The 22,826-nt window shown below is 39.4% G+C and overlaps 1 protein-coding gene across 5 annotated transcripts in view; it reads left to right on the top strand.

Annotated features, from left to right (window-relative positions):
• The window catches only part of BRCA2 (BRCA2 DNA repair associated), a 740,135-nt gene that overhangs the window by 227,841 nt on the left and 489,468 nt on the right, over window positions 1-22,826 (top strand). For all 5 annotated transcript variants that reach the window (XM_085621674.1, XM_085621677.1, XM_085621676.1 and 2 more), the window contains exons 12-14: window positions 7,800-14,951; window positions 15,321-15,419; window positions 20,218-20,287. In XM_085621674.1, the coding sequence (XP_085477800.1) occupies window positions 7,800-14,951; window positions 15,321-15,419; window positions 20,218-20,287 (7,321 nt within the window). The remainder of the gene's footprint in view (window positions 1-7,799; window positions 14,952-15,320; window positions 15,420-20,217; window positions 20,288-22,826) is intronic.

Genomic DNA, 22,826 nt, shown 5'->3' on the forward strand with positions numbered 1-22,826 from the left:
CCTAAAAATGGCATCAAGAAAAGGTTTGCTGTGCTAAACTCACCATATTTCTAGCTGACAGCAACATGTATAGCTAAATCAAAAAACCTACCACAATTTTGGCATTTTTTAAAGAGGTAGCCCATTTTCCCTAATTTTTGTGCTTTAAACTTACTTCCAGTTTGTGGTGGAAATCAGGCTGAAACCCATGGGTGATCCCGGAAAGCTATAGATTTCTGAAATGTAGACAGAATTCTGAGTTTAGCAAGGGTCCCTTTGAGTAGATCCCTCAAGGTTTTCCCAGAGAAACTAACTGTTGAAATAAAAAAATATTAAACATGAGTAGGAAAAAACAGCCATTTGTGACAACGTTTCCATTTGTAACTTGTCACAATGGCCAATTTACAAAAGCAATATACCATTATGTCTACTAGGCCCTTCTAGTTACAGGGATGTATAGTGTTTGTAGGATTTCCTACAACACAAAGTACTCAGTCAACAACTGAACTGTACCTTACAATGGTTTTTGATTGTGTTCCGGGTATAGTGCAATTCATATGGTATAGAGACTGAAAAATGGGTGTCAAGGAAACCTATGTATTTCTGAAATGGACACCAGATACGGAGTTTAGGAGCAGTGGTTATATGCATGTCTCTGAATTTGAGGGCACCCATGCTAGCATGTGATGTGATTCAGAGGGCATTTTTCAAAATGTCTTCTTTCTTACACACTGGCTTACATTTGAGCAGCACAAATTCAGAGAAATACAATGGGTAATAACAAATGCTCTACAATTATATATTTCCACATGCTTCTCAATACAATTGGTACCCCATTTGTAGGTAGGTCTAGTGACTGAGACAGGAAAGGGCCGAAAACATTGATGTATCACATTTATTCCACAGAAAACTGATCCTTTTTTTAGCAATGTCGCTTGCAACTATAAAAACTCCATTAGAGGGGCACATTCTTATTTCAATGCTGAGAAAACTGCCAGTTCTTTTAACTCCACTGAGGAAGTCTTCAAGATAATTAACTCTCACGTAAATGTTGCAACAGCAACCCACCTAAGCAAAATTCGTATTTCACTTTTAGCAGGAGAAGGGACCACCTGAACTGATAAGTCGATCTGTCTCTTCTGTCTATCAATGTTCTCCTCTTAAGGTTGAGAAGACTACTCCCCATCTCTTAGCTGTCAAACCCAGATAACCTTTTGATCCATGCCTGGCTTATATTCTCCACCTGGCCTCCCCAGCTCATGGGGCCAGTCTTGAATGATTTATGCAATCTCACCATTTGACTAAGCCTTGTCCTCCACTGTTAGAAACACACCGTCGTAGTTCCTCACTTGAAAAAAGCCTCTGCCCGACCCATCTGTTCCCAGTAATTTCCATCCAATTTATTTACTTCCACTTTTGGCCATAAACTCTGGCAAATAAATACTTTCTCAGCTCCCCCTTTTTCTCAAGACTAATCATATTCTTGATCCCTTACAGTTGGGGTTTTGACATTACTGCATCAGCTCTTGTACTGAATCTTGAAAATCTGTACTTGCTGACCTACCATGGCTGCATTGTCACCTTGGTCTCACTTAGTCTTTCAGCATCCTTTCACACAGTTGTATGTATCATCTTGCTATTACACCTGAATCATGTTGGCATTCAAGATTATGATTGCACCTGGATTCACAGATCACCTTTTACATCTGCCGTCTCAGATATAACATTCGTGGTCCCGGAAAAGATTATTCGCTCAGCCCAGTCTTTCCAACATCCATGTTTTACTTCTAGCCCACCTTTTTTGGACCGCCACATTTGATGGCGGACTTGTATGAAGTGACAACATTAATGGAACCGAGTCACTGAGGATGTAGTCAGTATCTCAGCTGATTCCGGCACAGCTGGTTAATCAAACTTGAGTTTGATCCTTTGAGAGTTTGTCATTAAATAGGTGTGCATTTTATTGAAGAGTTCTTGTAAGGGGAGATGACCGTGCAAACGTTTCTCTATCAAACAAAAACGTCCTAGGGAGTTCTTGCTGCTTCAATTTTAGAAGCATAGGATTCTGTGCTCTATTTTTGCCATCCTCTAATGATCCTAATGACAGTCCTGTAACCATCCTGGTTTCCCAGTCCATAGTTTTTAATCAGCACAGAGCCAAGCCAAAATGTTAAATTCTAGGGCTAAAGAAGGTGTACATTTACATGATTTGTTGCTTGTTGCAAGGAGTGACTAAAACTTCACTTGGGAAAACACCAAGATTTTCCTGCCCAGTGAACCCAGTCCTACAGATAATATTGGAGGACACACTTCTAACATCCAAGACGTTAGTGGCCGAACGTAAACATCTGACCCATCTCAATTCAGCTAGCCCAGAACGCAATGTCTGAACGTCCCTGTGTAGGTAGCTTTAACCAACTTGCGCTTCTCACTCTGAGTCGTGGTTCTCCTTGCCATGGATCTTGTGCTCACTTTGCAACTGGAACCAAGCTATACCTGGCTGATGAGACATGATAAGGGCGATATCATTTCTGGGTTACCTGTGTTCTGGTTTAGGGTGGACCTGTTTTGGCAGTTTGTGTTGGTCTGCTCCCATTGGAGCAGGGTCAATACTGATTTGCACATGGCTAGGTCCATACTGAGGTGGGTGAAAAACAATGAATTGAGATACAGCCCTGAGTGATTGCCAGTGGCTGAGATTAATTCAAGCATTACATCCATCACTGTATTTTTGATGCCCTCTTTATTGCCATGGCGTTTTAGAAAAACAATGGTTCTGGTATGGCCAAAAGGTCCATTCAGAAAGTTACCCTGTGGGGGGCACTACGTTTGAGAGCAGGAAGTAAATTCTTCAAGGGAGCGATAAGCAATATACAGAGGGACATGCAGGTCAGTTTATGACAGATTTATTTCCAAAACAATAGTATTCAGGTGCTCACACAATGTGACAATAAGTGTGACGTGAAAAGTGATGGTGATATTAAAATAAAGACATCGCATTGACAACAATACTAGAAACTTCTCAAAAGTCTTTTACAGAGTGAAAGGAGTTCATGTTGTAGGGGGTCAACGGCGTTTCGATCTCAATTGTTTGAGATCATCTCCAGGACTTACAATTGGTGAGCAAGATGAATTGGGTTTAATTGCGGTTTAAATCAGTATCAGAAGTAGCATGCGCCTGTGGAATGCTGCAGTAGTCTTCACGGGAGCGCGTGATAGATATATAGGTGAGCGGTGCGTGTCCTGCTGCTACGGCTGCCTGCGCTGAGACCTGGCACTCATCGCAGGCAGCCGTAGCAGCAGGGCACGCTCCGCTCTCCGTTCTTTGGCTTTCATTTAGTGCCCTGGGTTTGTCTACAAATAATTAATCGGCCCTGAACGACCCCTATGAACAACCCAGCTGGTCTTCAAGGATTTGGCGATTTATCAATGTTTCGATATATCTATCATGCGCTCCAGTGAAGACCACTGCTGGGTTCCACAGGCACATGCTACTTTTGCTGCTGATTAAAACCGCAATTAAACCCAATTTAGCTTGCTCACCTATTGTATGTTCTGAAGATGATCTCAAACAATTGAGATCGAAACGCCGTCGACCCCCTACAACATGAACTCCTTTCACACTGTAAATGTTTTGAGGAGTTTCTACTATTGTTGTCAATGCGATGTCTTTATTTTAATATCACCATCACTTTTCACGTCACACTTATTGTCACATTGTGTGAGCACCTGAATACTATTGTTTTGGAAATAAATCTGTCATAAACTGACCTACATGTCCCTCTTTATATTGCTTATCGCTCCCTTAAAGAATTAACTTCCTGCTCTCAAACGTAGTGCACCCCACAGGGTCACTTTTTGAATGGACCTTTTGGCCATACCAGAACCATTGTTTTTCTAAAACGCCTTACCACCCCCGGTTCACATATTGGGGTACCCTTGTTTTTCTCTATTACTCTTTATTGCCATAACATGAATTTACTTTTCTTGTTTGTGATTTTTCTCCAGAAATATCCTAAGGAATAGCCATATTCTACTTCAATCGGCAAGCCCAACATTACTTACTGTTGTTACCATGTTATACGTCACGCCCCACCAGCTAGCCAAAACCTTAAAAATGTTGGTTGCAGCACTCTGTTAAAATTCTATTAATTCTATTTGAATGACCACCATTTTTTACACTGACTTCCAGGACAGGATCTTGTTTGACAATCTTTTTAATTTTGTTCTAGTATGAGAGTGTGTAACTGCCTCCAGTGTCCATTAGAAAGACATTGAGGCTGCCTCAAACATGCTTTATATTTCTATTGCACATCAAGTGAAGCCTGATTTCCTTTGTTAATATTTGCTTTCCTTCCATTGTCGCCTGCAAGTGAGTTAGGATGGCTGGAAAAGTCCAACTTGTCCCTCGTGGCTTTACAATAACTTAATGTTGTGAGCCCTGTCCTTCCTCCTCAATATGTCTATACGACCCAGTTAAACTAGACCTGTCTTAATATTTAGCTGACATTGTTCGAAATTCCTGGTATTGCACTAACACAATAATCCATTTTCATGATGATATTTCTTCAGCCTGCAAGTTAGCCGATAGGCCACTCTCTACATGTGTGCAGGAGTCTGTCTACATGTGTGCAAGAGTCTACTAGTGCAGATACCATAACAATACCATGGCTATTTGCAAAGGATCCTACAAAGGATGCTCCCCACAGAGCTGGGTTTTTCGCATCCTTTAAGAATAGTTTTTCCTCCGTTTTTAGAACTTGAGGAAGTTCAGTAGGTTCAAATTGTTTTCGAAAAGAAATGTAATCTGATTTTATCATGTTACTTTAAAAACATTTATAAGATTCTGAGCTTGTGAAACAAAGGACCAAATGGGAATGGGTGCGTGCTTGTTTCTTACAAACAGGAAAGCAGAGTGGCAGTTCTTTCTCCAAATTATCAGGCATGGGGAAGATGCGAGTTGCCTTGTTCAGTGACGTGCCCTCCTTGGACTATGTAAAGTAAATGATCTTTGGTCTTCTTTCTCCAAATCACTGGCTTTGTTTTCCCAGAGAACAACGTTGTCTCTCACCGTAGGTTATTACACCTTAGTAGATAGCAAGTAACCCATGAAGGTCATTAGTTCCTCTGTCAGGATCAAAAGGTGAGGGGCCACTGAATTTTTGTTTTCCTCTGAAATGTCGAATATTGACCTCATTCTTTTTTGTGATTAGGAAAGCTGATTACAGGGGAACAGTATAAACCAAACTTTCTGTCGATATCAGAGAAGGCACATATCAAATTACCCTCTCAAAAATGAACCATAAATCATAAAATAGAGTCCATCCATGCTAAATCTTGATCAAACCTGATAAAATATAACATAGGATCGCTCTTATTTGGGCATGCATGAAGAAGCAATGCTGGCTATGGAGCATTTTGTCTAAAAACATCTGCGAGGACTTAAAAATGGGACCCACGATAAGGTCCCTGGTCTTCATTTTATTGAACTCTGCTCATTGCATATAATTTGTTAGGACAAACCGGGATAAAAAAACTACAGGAACCTACCGGTGTTTCAGCATTTATGGTGGGTATGCCCTGACTTGAAAAGATCTTCTGCCGCAATGCCTCAATTTGGGATAATGGTTTTTATCTCACTTCTTTAGGGCGTTTGGGGGTTTTAACACACCAGGAAATTTCGGGAATATTCAGGACTTTCAACATCTCATGCAGGGCCGTATTGTAGAAACTGAAGGACTCCGCTGGCAGACGGCACAGCTGTATTGCTAAGGACTCCAAATAATAACATCGTATATCTGGGAGTCCTAGCCCACTCTTGCTAATGGGCAATTTTAAACACTCAGTTTGACTTGAGGGAGTTTCTGGTTCCACAAAAACGTACATACAATCTGGTCCCATTAAACAAAATAAGAATGATCTAGTTTATAGGAGACAGCAATAAAAAGAAACGGAAACAAAGAAGAATTGACATCCTAATGAGTGCAATTCTATCAATTAACGAGAGTGGGATTCGCCTCCGAATTTCCAAAATTTCATCTGCCTTCTTCAGGACTGGGGTAGTTATCACGAAAAACTCTCCCTGTCTATCTGAAAAATATGTCCCTAGCTATCTCTTTGTGCCCATTCTGTAGATCCCTTTCAGAACATTACAAAAAGGTTCTGCAGAGACATTGAAAAGTAAACATTTCGTCTTGGCTTCATTTATCTTATAATCCTCCAGAGCTGTAAAAGTTTCTATTTATAGAGTCATATTTATGTTGTCCAATGCTGATGATAAATACAATATCCCTCATCTGCATGTAGCCCGAAGCAAGTGTTGAAACCTGTCTACTTTGACGCAGGGCCTGGGCCAATGGTTTTATAACCAAAGCAAATAATAGTGGCGAGTGGACACCTCTGATAGGTACCCTGCTCCAACACTATTTCCCCACCTGCGAATTGTTAATAACCAATTGGGCCCTTGCGCTCTCGTATAAGGGCTTGGATCGACCTCATGAGTTGAGATGGAACTCTAAGGTTACTCATAGTATGAAATGAACACTTCCGGCTCACAAGATCAAATGCCTTTTTTCTGTCCAATAGGATAATACCTTCCGGGATAGTCTATTGACACCAGATCATAAATACTCAGGTTATGGCTGAATTTATTGAACAGGTTTCAACCTCTGAGAAAACTGGTTTGATTGAAAGAGATCCGGGCGTGGTCCACAATGTTGATCCAATTAGCTAAACCTTTAGTGTGTAGCTTATAATCTGTATTTAATAAAGTGATTGTGAAGTGACCTGAGTTTTTGAAATGGCATCCACTCAAAAGACCTATTTGAGGCCTGCATTCTGCTAGCGTCTTGGTTTTCCCCAGAATCGACCACCAGCGAACCATACAGTTTTTGTGTGTACAAAAATATGTTCATTCAACAGACTGAAGGTGGAATGGTTCAAATTAAATAATGTGATTTTCCCGTGTGGTTAGCTGGGGCATCTCCAGATGGTGTTTAGTTGTCATACTATTACAAAAGCCACTATTGAAATACATTTGAGAAATGTAGGCCTATGCACTACAAAATCCAAAACATAAGGCAACTGTTTTTGACCCCTAGAATGATTCTCCTTTGCCACAATGACATCGTTAATGATGGTGTAAAAAGTATTCACGTAATTGGCCTTCTTTCAGCAGATAAAGGTGCAAAGGAAAGGCACTGCATTTTCTTGCATATTTCTGTAACGTGTTTTCTTTAGTAACTGTTCGAGTTATTAACAACTGCCTCCATTCCTAAACTGGACAAAGCAAAGTGTGCAGATCTGTTATTCCTGAAAGGATGTTCTTAAACACCCATGGTACGCACAGACACACATAATCAGAACCTATATTGATGAAATGTCTAAACCTGGGCTTAACTCACTAATGTACTTTGTTTTCCGATTGTTTAAGAAACAGGGGGATATGAGTCCTGTCACACGCACAGGGAACCACATTCCGTAGTATTTTCAGGAGAATGTGTTTACCCACATACACTGATAGCCTGCAGTTTTGATATGTCATAATAATGCATAAGAATAGTCTCTGTTCCCCACATTGTATGTTCACGCAGTGGTGTGCCCGGTTTTTGATATTCACTTCAATATTCTTTAGCAGTCTGTTCACCAGTAAAATGCAGTATTAACAACGCATGTATTCATAATTGATGTCCGAGAAGGTAACCAAAGTTGTAATAAAAGTGCACAGGCGACATATTTGATGCACTAAGCAATTTGTAGTCATTTTGTGTATAAGGTCGTTGTAATGAACTGCATTTCCTCAGTTTTCCTTTTTCTTGCAGGTGCAAAAACTTCAAGGCTTGACACATGCTCTGAAAAAAAGATATGTTGCAAAATTGACATCGAAACAAATCAAATAAATGAAATATTTTACAAGAACAATGATGAAATAGCAAGTGAAATAACCTTTAAAGAAGCAGCATCTTTGCAAACTGCTGTAAAGCTAGGTTTGTCACCTGTCTCTGAGCAGAAGCAATCCATGGAAAAGACAAATAGAAATGATTCAAGCATAAAACGGAAGGCTTTGGCCGCAGCAGCGCTCCTTGCAGCAAAACGCTCCAAAATTGAACCCAGCAATGTGGATAATACAGTTGAGTTTGCAAAGAACCCCAATTTAGTTTCAGGTTGCAGTAAGGATTCAGAACTTGATTGTCAGAGAGATCACTTTGAAGAGCCATTCAGCGTTGAAATGTGTTGTGGTAGCATGGAGACCATCAACACTATAGAAAACTGTGATTCGAATATAATGCTTATTCAAGATAGCAAGAAAGAAGAGACAACTTGCCAAATAGTATCAGCCAACGAAAATTGTATTTCTGATCTCGCGTCAAAACAACTCATGATGGTATCGGGTACAAACTGTGCATTGTGTCATCTCCCTTCGCCCACGCAGAAGGCAAAATGTGGCTGTTCTCTGCCAAAGAAAGAAAAAGACCGGTACCTAAACTTGCATTCACTTGGGGCGGTTCAGCAGCCTAAGTGCATTACTGCTGAGGGGGCAAGTAATGCAGTGTCTTTTCAAAATGCAGTCAAGAAGACAATTGCTATTTGTAGCGAAAGTATAGAAAACATGCAGAAGTTGTTTGATAACACAGAATGCAGTTTTTCAAATGAAGTCATTTCTCCAGCACACCCCATCTCAAAACCTAATTCGAAAGAAAAACGGGAGCAGACAGTTTTTGATGTGATCCCAAACAGTGTTCCTGCATGTTTTTTACCACATACCCCTTCAGGTGCAGGTTTTGTCCCTTGCACGAACATTACAAAACCACAACTTCCTTCCACAGAGAGATTATTAGAAAAACTGGGCCGATCAACTGATTCATTTTCAAACCCTGTAATAGAACTTAATCAGTTAGGAGGCACTGATTCACATGGAACTCCTGTTTCTTTTGCATCTACATTTAAGGTCAGTGTTGGCGACTTCAAAACTGCATCGGATAGGCCAATTCAGATAAGTATGAACAATGCTACAAAAGGCAAAAGATTGTTCAAAGAAATTGAAGATCAGTTTTGTACAGAAAATCAAGAAAACCTCAGTTCACTGGGGAATTCACTTTTTCTCTCGGTTTGTAATAAAATGTCTACTGATATACCTTCTGTTGAATTTAAAACAGCGATGAGTAACCAGTTGAACATCTCAAAAAATGAACTAAAGAAAGGTAGACAACTGTCTGAAGAATTTGTCAATTGCAGCACTGGTCTCAAATGTGAGAATCTAGACATTATGGCGGATCCAAAAGTTTTACCTGACTCTAAATCTTCGTTAAATCTTCTTGCGGAAGGATTCGGAACAGATTCTACTAAACAACCGGGTATTTCTGAAAACATGCTAAAAGGCAATATATTTTTCCAAGAAATTGGAGAACACAATACTGCTGACAAATTAAATGAAAATAAGGACATTAAACCAGATGTCAAAGTACTGTCTGCTTTTGGTGAAAATGTACATTTGTCTGAATATCATGATCACACAGGAAGTCAAAATGAAAATGTTAACAAATTGGGAGAGTCATACCTTTTACCTAATTTTAACCCATCTGTTTTAAATGATCATACTAGTGAATGTAAAACCACATTGGAGAAAAAGATGCACATTTCAGAAAATAATATTGAGGAAAGCAAAATGACATTTCAAGAAATCGAAGATCATTGCCACAGAGGAAAAATTCCCACAGAAGACACTATACATGATCCACTCATACTCCCTTTTGTTGATGAATTGGATCCAAACCATATACTTATTACATCTGAATCTGCAACCAAAATACAGATCCCAGTCACTCAAAAGGAGCTTGATGGAAGCAGAAAGCATGTTCATGAAAATAAAAACTGTTTCTCTACGGGTGGAACAAATGTTTCATTTGGTGGTTTGAAAACTGTCTGCCATGAACTAAAACATAATTCAGAAAACAAACGAAAAAAGGACGAAATATTGGTCAAAGAAATAGAACAACAATACCTCAATGGAAACATAAGTACAAATGATGGCGAAATGGACTTCATAGGGTCTAGTTCAAAGTCTCCGTCTTGTTTCTCTAAAACTGAATCTATTATGCAAATCCAGACATGTGGCTATCTTACTAAGAAGCCTATCCTGTTCAACAAATTTGAAAATCAGTGTATTGCAGAAGAATCTAAAAATGCAGATTTTGTCAAAAAATCAAATAATTTACCTGTTTTAAATGAGTCCAACAAGAATGTGTCTTTTTGTGGCTTCAAAACTGCATCTAACAAATGGATACAATTATCAGAAAATCAAGTAGAACATGGCAAGATGATATTCAAAGAACTTGGAGACAATTTCCAAAATACCCTTGGTCAGCATGTAGAGGAAAACATTTCAGTATTGAGTGTACAACAAACCCTAGCAACCTCTCCTCCTAGAGAGAGTGCCAATAATGAATCATGTGTTTTGGGGGTAGGGGAGCCAAAGGAACTTGCTTTGATTAACTCAGAGAGTTCTTATGATACTAGACACATTATTCAAAATTGCTCAACCAGACCCATATCTCAGCCCAGCCAGAGTTTGACAGAGAGCCAAAAAGCAGAAATTACAGAACTCTCCCATATGTTAGAAGAAAATTATAGCCAGTTTGAGTTTACACAGCTCAAAAAAACAAGCCATGCCATAACAAGTGATACAAAAGCATTATCTATGACTGCATGTGAAATGACTCAACTAAACAATTCTGATATGTGGAAAGATGTGGATTTCAATGATAGCTTTGATACTGAAGTTCAGTTGGTTGATATCATACAACCATCTGGGATGCCAAACCTTAACAAAAGCTCTTCAGTGACTCCCAGTGTTAAAAACGAGGCTGTTGATTTAGAATATAAGACGTATGTAAACCCACATGCTAATGTTGCAGACGAGCGTGTTCTTGCCTCTTTACATGCTGTGACTAAAGACCGTTTGACCGGTTCAAAAAGCTTTAGGTTAGCTACTGGCAAAAAGATTGATTTTGATCATGATGTTAGACTCAGTGCTGGCATATTATCCAGTGACATATTAGGTGCTCGTGAGGAAATAGAATGCATTGAAACAAATTTAAAGAAACATGCCCATACTAGAACTGATAAAGCTACCTGTGGGTTTCAGCCAGGGAACCATTGTGACTCATCTAAGAGAAAGTCTTACAGTTGGGTCAAGCTGAATGAAAATATCTCAAAGCCCAACATGAATAATTGTGAGAGGATAATTACAGAAGATCAGCATAAACACAGCAGTATTAACAGTAGTTTTGTTAGTAGTATCGACAAGGCTGTCTACGTATGGGACAATGATCATATAGATGAAAATGTCAGACAATCAGAAAATGCGGTTTCTTCTAAGGGTGAGCTGCTTAACTATGATTTACAACCGGGAATCTCACAAAATTCAGTACAGTTAAAAAAAGTGGCTACATTTGAGACTGTTAATGCATTTAACTGTTCCAGTGATGGAAGTTGGAGCCATGAGCTTCTTGATAAAGAGGTAAATAAAAATACCAACTACGTTCATGGGGGCTTTCAAACTGCTGGTGGCAGAAATATTTTGGTATCTAAAAAGTCTTTGGATAAAGCACACATTCTATTACAGGAAGAATGTTCTAGCCCTTTATTGGTAGGTGAGTCATTGATAGAACATGTCATACACAGGAGAGACACTGGCATAATCAAAAGCACATCTGTCCTACAGAACACTGTTGTGCAAGAAACTGAGTTTTCAGATTTAAAAAATACAGTGATTGCTATTGATCCCTGCACTTCCAACATGAAACTTCCTGAAGGAAGCATGAACGGAATTCATACTTCTAGTGAAAAAAAGATATTAATTACAGATTCATCACCGACTAACAAAAAACATAACTGTTTGGAAGATAAGTCATTGGTAGATATGAAACATGAGGTTACTGTAAGTTTGAATACAATGGAAAAACCTGAAACCCTGGTTAAAATTAATGACATACTTGAAGGGTCACTGCCCGAAAAATATTATTCAGATACCACTTTTAAATGTGATGGTAGCAGAAAACAGCCTATGCATGTGAAATATGTATCTACTCTACAACAGCATATGGAAGGGCCCACTAAAAAACCCTTAAAGAGAGACATTAATGTAAGAAATTCTCTTGAATTGGGAGTATTAAATCCTCTTCACAGTGGGTCAGAACATTCTGATATCGACCGCATAGAGAAATCTCCTATGTGTCTCAGTAATTCCTCTTCAGAATTTTCCACCGTACAGGGTAAGCCAACACATTTGAGTAAATCTGCCCTTCAAACAGAAAAGGACCTTTTTGTTAGAAGTGATTTTGCTGGAATAGCTCAAAATGATGTTTCAAAAAATGTTTTTGGTTTTGCCCTCAGCAAAAGTGTTAAAGTTCCAAAAGAACAATATGTTCAAGTAGAGGATCCTACACACATAACAACTGATTTAAACACAAAAGTATGTGAGTTTAATAAAATCATGAATGTAAGTGAAAAAATAGAAAATCTGGATTCAAAGCAAGTTTATGGTTTGAATAATTTTAATGATTCCAATACTAATGCATCTGACTTTAAAGCAGAATATAGTACTATTTTGCATGAACAGAAGACGAAGACCAAAATAATTGGGGATAAAAGTCATAATAATTCAAAAGACACATGCCAAACTACACAAAGGTTTGATGAACACATTGAAAACAATCCGCAGGATACTCCTGTTCTGACAAATTATAATTCCTATTCAAAAATCAATTTGAAGGGAAAACAATCAATTATTAATAGTGAGGAAACCAAGATCAAACATCTAAAAGGAATCGCTTTCACCACAGCAGCTGGTAAAAAAGTCAGTGTATCGGATGAATCTTTGAAGAAAGCCAAGCAGTTATTTCAGGAAGTTTGTAACCGTGATGAATTTATTCTACCAAAGATTACTTCTATGTCCTTGGTAAATCAAGTTGAAGTTCCTGCTCCTTGTTCCCAGGCACCTGCAGTTGCAGCTCGGGCCACTATGTTATCTAATAGTGTGCCTAGTGAAGCCAAGCTCACCAGAAAACATAATGAATGTCCTTTTTCTGTTAACAAAGGGAAAGAAGATGATGTACAAAAAAATGACCTAAAGCATGACAGAATGACCTGTGCAGACATGGGAATTGAGAACAAGTTACAAACCTATGGTGGTCAGGCAGCTGATAACTATGTTTCTAACTGTTATGACAAGTCCGGTCCTTCAGATAATACTTTAGATAAAACAGGGCCGTTTAGTACAGCAAGTGGAAAACCTGTGCAGCTATCTGAGAAATCATTAAAAAAAGCCAAACAACTGTTTTTGGAAATTGAAAGCAGTTCACCAGTTAATGACAAAGATACGTTGACATTGAAACACTCATGTAAGCAAGATACAACAATGTATGCAGAAAAGGACAGTGTGTTTAATATAAACAGCATGCCTGTTGAAGAAAATGACTCCAGAAGCTCAATTGTATGTCCTTTGCCCATTGTTAAAGAGAAACAAGTGTGCTTACAAGAAAAATCCCTAAAGCATGTCAGAATGACATTTGCAGACAGGGGAACTGAGAACAAGTTACAAACCTCTGGTGGTCAGGCAGGTGATAGCTATGTTTCTAAATGTCAGGATAAGTCTACTTGCAAAGTAAAAGTAAATACTTCTTTAGAACAAACAGGGTTTTTTAGTACAGCAAGTGGAAAACCTGTGCAGCTTTCTGAGGAGTCCTTAAAGAGGGGCAAACAACTGTTTTTGGAAATTGAAAGTAGTTTGCCAGCATATGACAAAGGTGAGTTTAATTTGAAATTTCCAAACAAAGATGATGATGATAAATTAGTGAATGCAAAAAAAGACAATATGTTAATTTCAAACCCTACACCTACCGAAGAGAAACACACCAGAAGTTCAATTGAGTTTCCATTTTCTAATGCCAAAGGTAAACAAGTTGGTGTACTAGAAAAAGCTCTAAAGCATGTAAAACGGAAATTTTCTGACATGGAAACTGAGAACTCCGATCAGTCATCTGGTTTTTCAGTTGCTGATAACCGTGTTGTTAAATGTCAGGACAAGTCCACCTGTATAGGAAATTTTGCTGGGGGTTTTAATACAGCAAGTGGAAAAGCAGTGCAACTTTCTGAAGATTCCTTAAAGAAAGCAAGACAACTTTTTATGGAAATTGAAATTGAAAATAATAACTCAAAACCAGATAACAAGGACATATTTACAATGAAATCCCAATGTAAAGAAGTTTACCCAATGGTTGCAAGAAAAGACATTGCGTTTAATACAAATGTTAAGCAAACAACACCACAAGATAGTGCAGTTTCTAAAAAGCTAGTACCTTCAAAGTCTAACTGTGGATTTAATACAGCAAGTGGAAAGCAGGTTTTGGTTTCGGAAGACACTCTTGAAAAAGTTAAAAGCATGCTTAAAGAATTTGATCACCTCAGCAACATTGAATATGATTCACTCAGTGAAGGACAGCAACCTGCTCTACCAAAGGAAACATACATATGCAGCTTACCTCAACGTGAAGAAGTATCAGTGAAAAAAAGAGCTGCTAGCGCCCTCCAGAAAACACAACTAGAAAAATCTATTCAAAACTCTTCAAAAACTGTTCACTCCTCTGAAATGCATGAAAGTTTTCTTCAGAGTGAAGAAAGAATACCCACGGCATTACAGCATAATTTGTTACATTACAATAAGTCCACTGTTCATATTAGTCCACACTGTAAAGCTGAAAGAACTACAGAAAATCTAAAAGCACCTTTTACTTCCTGTGTGAGAGCTCCAGAAAACTGCCAGGAAAAAGAAGCAATGGAGAGTGCCATAGCTTTCATGGAAGATGGCGAGCTTACAGAAAACTCTGTGATATATGCTGGGGAAATATGTCCAACAGAAGAAGAAAACAAGCACAATGGGAAAAGACTGAGAACAGAAGAAGGCTTCTTATTTGGTATGTGCCAGCAGTATACTTCCACTCCTAGGAACCAGTGCAAGTAAATATTAAATGTGCCACTTGCAAACTATAGTTTTTTACAGGGTTTTTGTGTTGTGAGAAAGATAGGAATTCTTTTTTCCAAAGTGTAACCATAGTACCATTCAGCTAGAATTAAGTGATTGGATATTAATGTGGCTATATTCTAAGTATCCAGCAAGATTATTTTAAAGTAGCTTGAAATAAGTAGTCGTTTGTATTTTACTTCTGTAACATTTTCTTTTAGTGCTTTGCCTGTTTTCATGAATGTGTAATAAAAATGACTTTTGATTTATTTAAATTGAAGAAAATCCATGCAACGTCTATCTAAATTATGTCTCTTTTTAGGTGAGCCGCCAATTAAAAGACGATTACTGCCTGAATTTGACAGAACAATGGAGGCGAAGAGATCATCCTCATTTAAGGCTATGAAAAGCACACCAGATGGTATTAATTTTTTCTTTATATTTAGCCATCTATTAAATTGCTGCTGCATGTTTACCAACAAATTCCTATTCTCACTTGTAATGAACCCTTTCTAATATATTTCATATTTTAACAAAAGTGGTATAGAGGGTGAAAGTCCTTGTTGCTTATTTCTCATTCTATTGACAGTTTTGGCATAAAGAAAATGGCCATTTGGCCCAGTGTTCCAAGAATGGAAAGTGTCTCTGAAGTAGGCCATTAGTTAATCATAACTCCCAAGTCAAAAGACAATAATGGGAAACTTGTCTTTAAACACTCTTTTTTTCTTTTAAACACACTTTTGTAGTCTGTCTGGAACAAATTGATTAACTTTTGTTGCTGCTCCACCTTGCACTTTAAGACTCTGCCCATCATTTAAAAAAAAAGAGAGTACTGGTGTTGCTGGAGACCGGGGCCCTACATTCTTTGATCCGGAGGAAGCGTGCCTCTTAGCAAACTCACTTCAAAGACAAGCCTCTTTATCACAGATACAAATTTGGCCATCTGCACAAAGTTTGATAAGTGGTGATGGCTAGAGGGCCATCACTAGGAGCCAATTCAAGGCAAAAGGTCAGATGGTAAGAGGGTGGATGTTTTGTTGGGTGACTGTGGGAAGGGCGTGTCTCAAAACTTATTTGCTAATTATTTGAATTGCATGCCTGAAGCTTCATCCTCTGCACTGGATGGACGTTGGTACCCGAGCCCACGGGTGAATGGCCCCCAGTGTCTCAGGGTGCATGACTAGCTTTCTAACAAATCTTGCTACAATTATCACTTCCTTGGGTTGGCACACCACCAAATTAGATATTAAATACGATGTGTACCCATATTGAGAATTTGTCAAAATGGAAAAAATATTCATTGGGATGGTAGATATTCCCACATCTGAAACCAATAAAAAAGTAGTTGACATGGAAACCTATCTTAAGAGTGTGTATCAGCTGTCTCTGTCACATAGAGTGTTTATTTGACTAGTCTGACTGGGAAATGTTACCACAACTGGTGAATTGGCCTTGTCGACAGAGCAATGCCTGTCCTGGTCACTGCAGAATGATGTAATAAATTAACAATTGCTGCAGCCTGTGCACTCAAGAAACAGTTTCTTGGCCTCTCTAGAAAGGGAGCAGCTGTTTTTGAGAGAAAAAATATAATCTGGCTCTACCCTGATAAGAAGGGAAAGAAAGTTACCAATGAAGGAAAGTTAGTTTAGGAATTGTGGACATTCCTGATTATATTTGATTATAATACTCCTAATCTTAATGCTGATTTCCAGGCACTTGCAGAATGGAATGGAGTACTCAAGGGTAATCACATTACTGGTAATGGCCGAAATAGCTCATTAGGCACATGAAGGAAATGGTGATTTATACAGCAGTAATTTAATTACACTTTTAAATAATTTAAGTAACCTAGCACAAATGAAATAGGTTGAATTAATCGAATCTAAAAAAGCAGTCTACAGAACAAAATCACAAGAAATATTATGTAGATTATGTTAGCATACTTTCTATTTCACATCACATGAGATTCGAGTAGGAATCCAGAAGGATTTTCCACACTCTGCTTGGTTAAGAGATTATGGCAAAGATGCTATTGGCCAGGACCCAGAGTCATTGCATACTTCTTTTGCTAATCATTTGAAAATTCTTATGCCTTGCAACATCGCGACAAAAACCATTTGTTTGTCTAGTTTATGCGCTGTGTAGGGTGCCGAAACAAGAAACCACATCAATTGGGAATAGGTAGGGTTTTTTCTTTTTTAAAGCGACCCAGCCATGACATGTCCCAAAAGAATTTGGCAGACTTAATTTTAAACAATACAAAAAGTTTTGCCAATTGCTTCTGTAAATGTGCCTAGCATATCTAGGCAGATAAAAGATCATGCGGCTGTAGATTTCTGAATAATACACGTATGTTTTTATTCGATGGACACAAAACTGAAATAGGGTTCAACAGGTTTACCCTGTTTTATATAAAGGGGCTTCGCTTCATGCTTATAAAGAATCATGTTCACATCTTTCATTGGTAATGTTCACAGTGCATGGGGAAGTGGGGTTATTAAGTTGACAGTCTCAAATGTTTTAATGGATGGCTATTAGCTGAGTCAGTGTTTTCTTTTAAAGAGTGCTCCTTTAGCCTTAAATTTGATTTCTCCATTCTCTATGTAGTCTTTTCTTGTGTTCCCCGGAGTGGTTTTTATCACCAGACACATTCATAAGATTCTTCCTTCATTCAGATAATTTGAAATCTATTTTTATTATCTTTGTTTTTTGTCTTTTCCATTTCAACAGTACCAACTCATCAGTGATCAAAGGCAAAGCGTCATTGTGCTAATCTTTGAGTCAGCCTATTCAAGATAAATTTAGATCTTCATCAGGTTGAAGGACAACTGTGCTGCAAGGGAGTTAGTGTCAATGTTATTGAAATCTCTTGTTCTTTTGACTTTTTTGGCCGTCCCTTGACCAGTGTTTGAGACAAGAGGACCAGATATTGATAAGAGCAATTCACTAGAATTGGGATCTCAGATTTGATAATTTCTTCCTTGGCAGTTAGGTCTCTGGTTGCAGCCTCTACGTGGGTAGGCAAAGAAGAAGGGAGGTTGCATAGCTGTACCATTGTAGGCTTATGTTTTATAGAAAGATATTGTTGGAGACAGAATTTATAGGAGACAGAATTTGCTTGCCTCCTCTTTTGCCTTCTCAACCAAGTATAATATTTAATAGTCAGTGCTGGTGGGGGTGGGGGGGGGGGTGGAGGTCTGTTATCACCTGTGATGAGTCATTAAGCCAACTTTGTTAGCAAATGTCATGATTATTATAGTGGATTATGTCTTCGATTTTGTGGCTGTTTACGGATACCAAACAGTTGAGTGGGAAGCTCTTGAGGGTTGATCGGACACCGATGAGGAAGATGTAAATATCTCAATAGGAATGACTGGAAATTAGCAATTGTTATTTGTGGTATAGATCTTTTGCTGCTTGAAATAATTGTTATATAGTGAGCCATGAGCAAGCTTTCTAGGAGAGTTTTAGAGAGCTTACTCTTGATTATCTATAATTGTAAAAAACTTGTAGCATAGGATAGGTTGTATTCGTTCAAGGTTTTCATGAACTGGAATTGTTGTAGGTTGCAGAGGAACTTTTATAGGTCTTGGATTCAAATTTTACACGCTGCTTGTGTTTGACTGTTGAGGAGCATGTGTGTTGAAGGTCAGTGGAGAGTATGCATATTTTAGACAAGAGCCTATCTGTTATACCGCACAGTGAGTTCAAGTAGTCCATGTCGTCTCTAGCCTTGTTTAGTTGGAGTAAGGAGAGAGTGCTTAGGAGGGAATGGGTGATGTGACACTCAAGAGCATTTTAAAGTGTGTATTAACATTGGAGATTTGTGCCTTGGGTTCCATGATAGAAATGCGTTGAGACGTAATATTCATGATTTCTTTGGGGATTGATCTACGATAACCTTTTACTACATGTCAAATGTTTTGGATTGACTGTGGTTTGTGTCTTTTTAATTTGTGTTGTTGTTTTTCAGCGGTAACAAATAAAAGATGCTTTAAAACATCAGAGATTTGAATCAGATTCTGTACCTCAATATTTCCATTATGGTTTAACAATATGTTAATTTCTGTTTTTAGGGTGTTGAAGTCCAATATGATGAACTTCCTATCATTTTTTGGAGGTTTTGGATAGTTGTAATGTGTAGTAGCAAGTTGTTTAAAAATTGGTTCTAGATAAATGTTGTTTCTGTGAAGAATAGGTAGTCAGTTTTTGTTTTCCTTTTTTGGTGCAAATGTAGTGGTCTGCAATGAATGTCTTGATAATTCTTGTAGTCTTCTATGTGTCAAGTTCTTTGCATACCAAGAAATGTTCAGAGGGTATCTGTGAGTGTGGTCCCCGGTGGATTGTGGGATCATGAGAGGGGTATGTATCATGATTGGATCATGCTCTTTTATATCTGTGGTGAAAATAGTCTCCTAGATGGTTGAGTTTATTAATTATGACAACTATCTGAAATATATCTGAATACCAAAGCATGTTCCTTCTATGAAATGAGTTGGGGACTTCAATGTAGGGATCTCCTTTAGCTTAAAACAGCCATGTTGCTAACATTTCAAGACATAATTTCAGGAAGCTATGAAAAAGATAAGTATCTGCTAGTGTTTTAGGGCGTATTTGCTGCATAAACATGTAGCCTGATCGAGAGCAGTGAGATTGCATTATAGTCAACTGTATCTCCATAATCTAATGATTAGACCATGGAGATAGTTTCTTTTGTGTCAGGTAGAAGTGAGAGTGCAGTCCTTTTTTTCAGACTCTGCTATCTTCCAGTTACACGTGGGCTGTGACAAAAGTTGAATGAGTCTGTGGTCTTTCTTTTCTGTTCAACAAGACACACGAGCAGTGAAGGAATCCTTCTTTATCTGAATAATATCAGATAGTCAAAAAAAGCAAAACGCAGTGAAGTTTTTCTTCAGGCATTCCAAATGTCTGCCACGATACTGGATCAGTTAGGAAAAAAGGGAGACATAAAGGAAGGTTGTGGGTTCAACCACAAGGCTGGTGCAATTTCATATTTTTTTTAAATGTTACAGGGATGGGCAAAAAGAGTTAGGTTTGGTAAGGAGAAACTTATTCATAAAAATGTAGATTCACATCTTTTCTGCTTTTGTTATCAACTAATATGCTTTCAAAAAATATTACTCATATTACACGTTGTTTGTCGTGTACTTCTAAATCCTATAGTTTACATGTGCTTGAATTGCTTCCTTTATCTTTAGATGCATCAAAAGACAGAAGAAAGTTTTCATACAATGTTGCATTGAAGCCTATAAGCTGTAGACCTCCCAGGTAAGAATGAACATGATTATATTGGAATTGTTTTTGATTTGGGAACATTGATATTTAAGAAAAAAGCACAACATTTTTTCATACTACGACACGGAAATAGATTGTCTGCAACTAAAGTACATGAGAAAATATCTGTTAGCTAATCTGGTATGATGCTTAACTACCAAGACATGTGCCCTACCGGTCTTCTGGTCGTAGTGGCCTCACCATGTTATATGGTCCATAGGGACATTGTCGTTTTTTAGGTCTCGCTGGCGTTGCAGCGCGAAGCGCTGCCGCCAACGAGAACTATTGTCGCCCAGATGCCTCTCAGGGAGACAGACCGGGGCACGTGCAGCGATCGGGGTCTGTGGACGCGCTTGAGACGTGCTTGCGCAGACGCACACGCACAGACACGCGCGCGCACACACCCCGCCGCTGCCGACCCCAGGCCCCTCACCGCATCCGCGGCTGCCTAAACTAGCTGAAGGTGCCATACTAGGCCTGATCCCACTTGTCAGTTTGGAAGCACCCATCATTCTTTCTACGCCTCAATGTCTCTAAAGCTTTTCGACAGCCATACCTTAGGTATTTATTAATCCTCAAGTATCTAAATCCTTTAACACTTTACTAACGTTCTCCTTGGTCTCACCGCGGCCGCTGCTTAGAACTCTCGGATCTCACTGCCCCCGCTACTCCTGAACACTTATTACGTATAACGCTTGATATCTCAAAACACCATTTTACCCATATCCCCGGCCCTCTGTCACCTCAATATCTTACCCGCGGTCTTCGGGCCTCCGCCGCTTGTACCCTGCTCCTTATGGCTCTAAGCGCCGCTGCTGCCTCTTCGGACATGACTGTTCTCTACATCCCCCAACCAGCCAAATCCACACCGGAAGCAGGGTAGCCGAATCCCCTGCTCCACCAATAGCAGCGGCAGACTTGACGACTTAACCAATCAATATAGAGGAAGGAAGAAGAGGGGTGGACGCTGGAGGAAGCCATCTTTGGAAGGTCGGTGGCAAGAGCTTGTTTTAGAAATGGTTGTCTGAAAACGGTGGGAGGTGCATTTTTTTCCCCCCAAAGCTAGGAAATTTATCAGCTGTTATAAGAAAGCAATTTAATTAAAAGGCATGACACTGCCTTAAAAAATTGCATTGTATTTATTTTCTTAGTGCCTCTTCTGTAATTCTATACTGATGAGCGCCGTCATTCTGTGCGCCCTGTTGATCCCAAATTATAGTCCTTCTATTTTTTGCGAAATTTCATGTTTTTTGGATTTAGAAATCTGGTCACTATAATTATTGGGGCACTGGTAACGAGAGGCCATATGTTATGTTGACATTTTGGGCCAAAACACGTCCCAGGGACAAATTATTGGTGTCCTTACAGAAAGAAAGGAAGGCTGTGTGAGTGAAGAGGTGTGTGTGAGTGCGCGCATGTGCAGGTGTGTGCTCACGTGCAAGTTCGTGTACGTGCGAGTGTGTGCACATGAGCACGCGCATTCAGTCAGTGGAAGACACTCGGGCATGCGAGGGGTGAGTTGTGACTGATCATCCAGCCCTCTCCTTGCGGGGGCTCTGCAAAGGAATGTCCGTTTTTACTGCCAAACGCAAAGGGTGGTTTTGCGGGGAAATTGCTGGGAAATGAGCCACCTCTAGGCTAACTAGCAGTAATCACTATAATAGCCTGCCTGACTCAGCTGGAGTTCACCACATCATGGCCTGTTGCAAAGAGTCCTGGAGCGCGTGACTGGCGGCCAGGCGCTCCTCTCTCTCGATTAGTGCGTGGGGGGGGGGGTCGAGACACAGAAACGAAGATGGGCAGTGGACGCCGCTCCGGTGCTAGCATCTCTCCATGCAGCTCTCTTAGTCCTGCCTCTATCTGTTAATGTGCTCTGTAAAAGTTCCTCACAGTTTTTTCGAGGGGAGGGTTTATGGAGGAGGGGGGGGGGGCTATAGAGCATGCTTGAGCACCTGCGAACCTCTAAAGAAAAGTACCTGCAGAAATGTGTTCGCAAAGCGCGTGTTTAGCTCTCAGCGCTGCCGCTGCAATGCCCCCCCCCTGTACGGGTAGGGCATTCATCTCTCTTTAGGCGACTTCTGGTGCAGAGCTGTCCTTGCCCCATCTTCGTGTTTTGCCTCCCTTCCACCCAACTATCCATTCACTCATCCTTTCACCAACGCATCCATCCATCTATCCACTCTTTCATCCACCCACTCATTCATTTGCTCAGCATCCTTCCTTTCACTCTTCCTTCTATTCAATATTCATTCCTTCTTTCCATTTCCTATCTACACATCTTTTGGTTTTCTTTGCCGTCATTTGCTCTTCTATTGTTGCTGTATTTCTTTATAGTGTTATTTGAGATTTTGTCTGCCGAAATGCAGACAGAAGAGGCTTATAACAAACCCCTCCCTCGCTGTAGCTTCTAAAGTGATGCCCCTACTTGAAGGGACTCTTTTTGGGACTCACGTAGACAGTACATCCATCCAAACTTTTTTTTCCTTAACAGTGGGCTTAGAGACAGCCCATAACTTAACATTAGTTGGCTTTA

The sequence above is a fragment of the Triturus cristatus genome, chromosome 8 (assembly GCF_964204655.1).
Source record: "Triturus cristatus chromosome 8, aTriCri1.1, whole genome shotgun sequence".
NCBI classification, from domain to species: domain Eukaryota; kingdom Metazoa; phylum Chordata; class Amphibia; order Caudata; family Salamandridae; genus Triturus; species Triturus cristatus.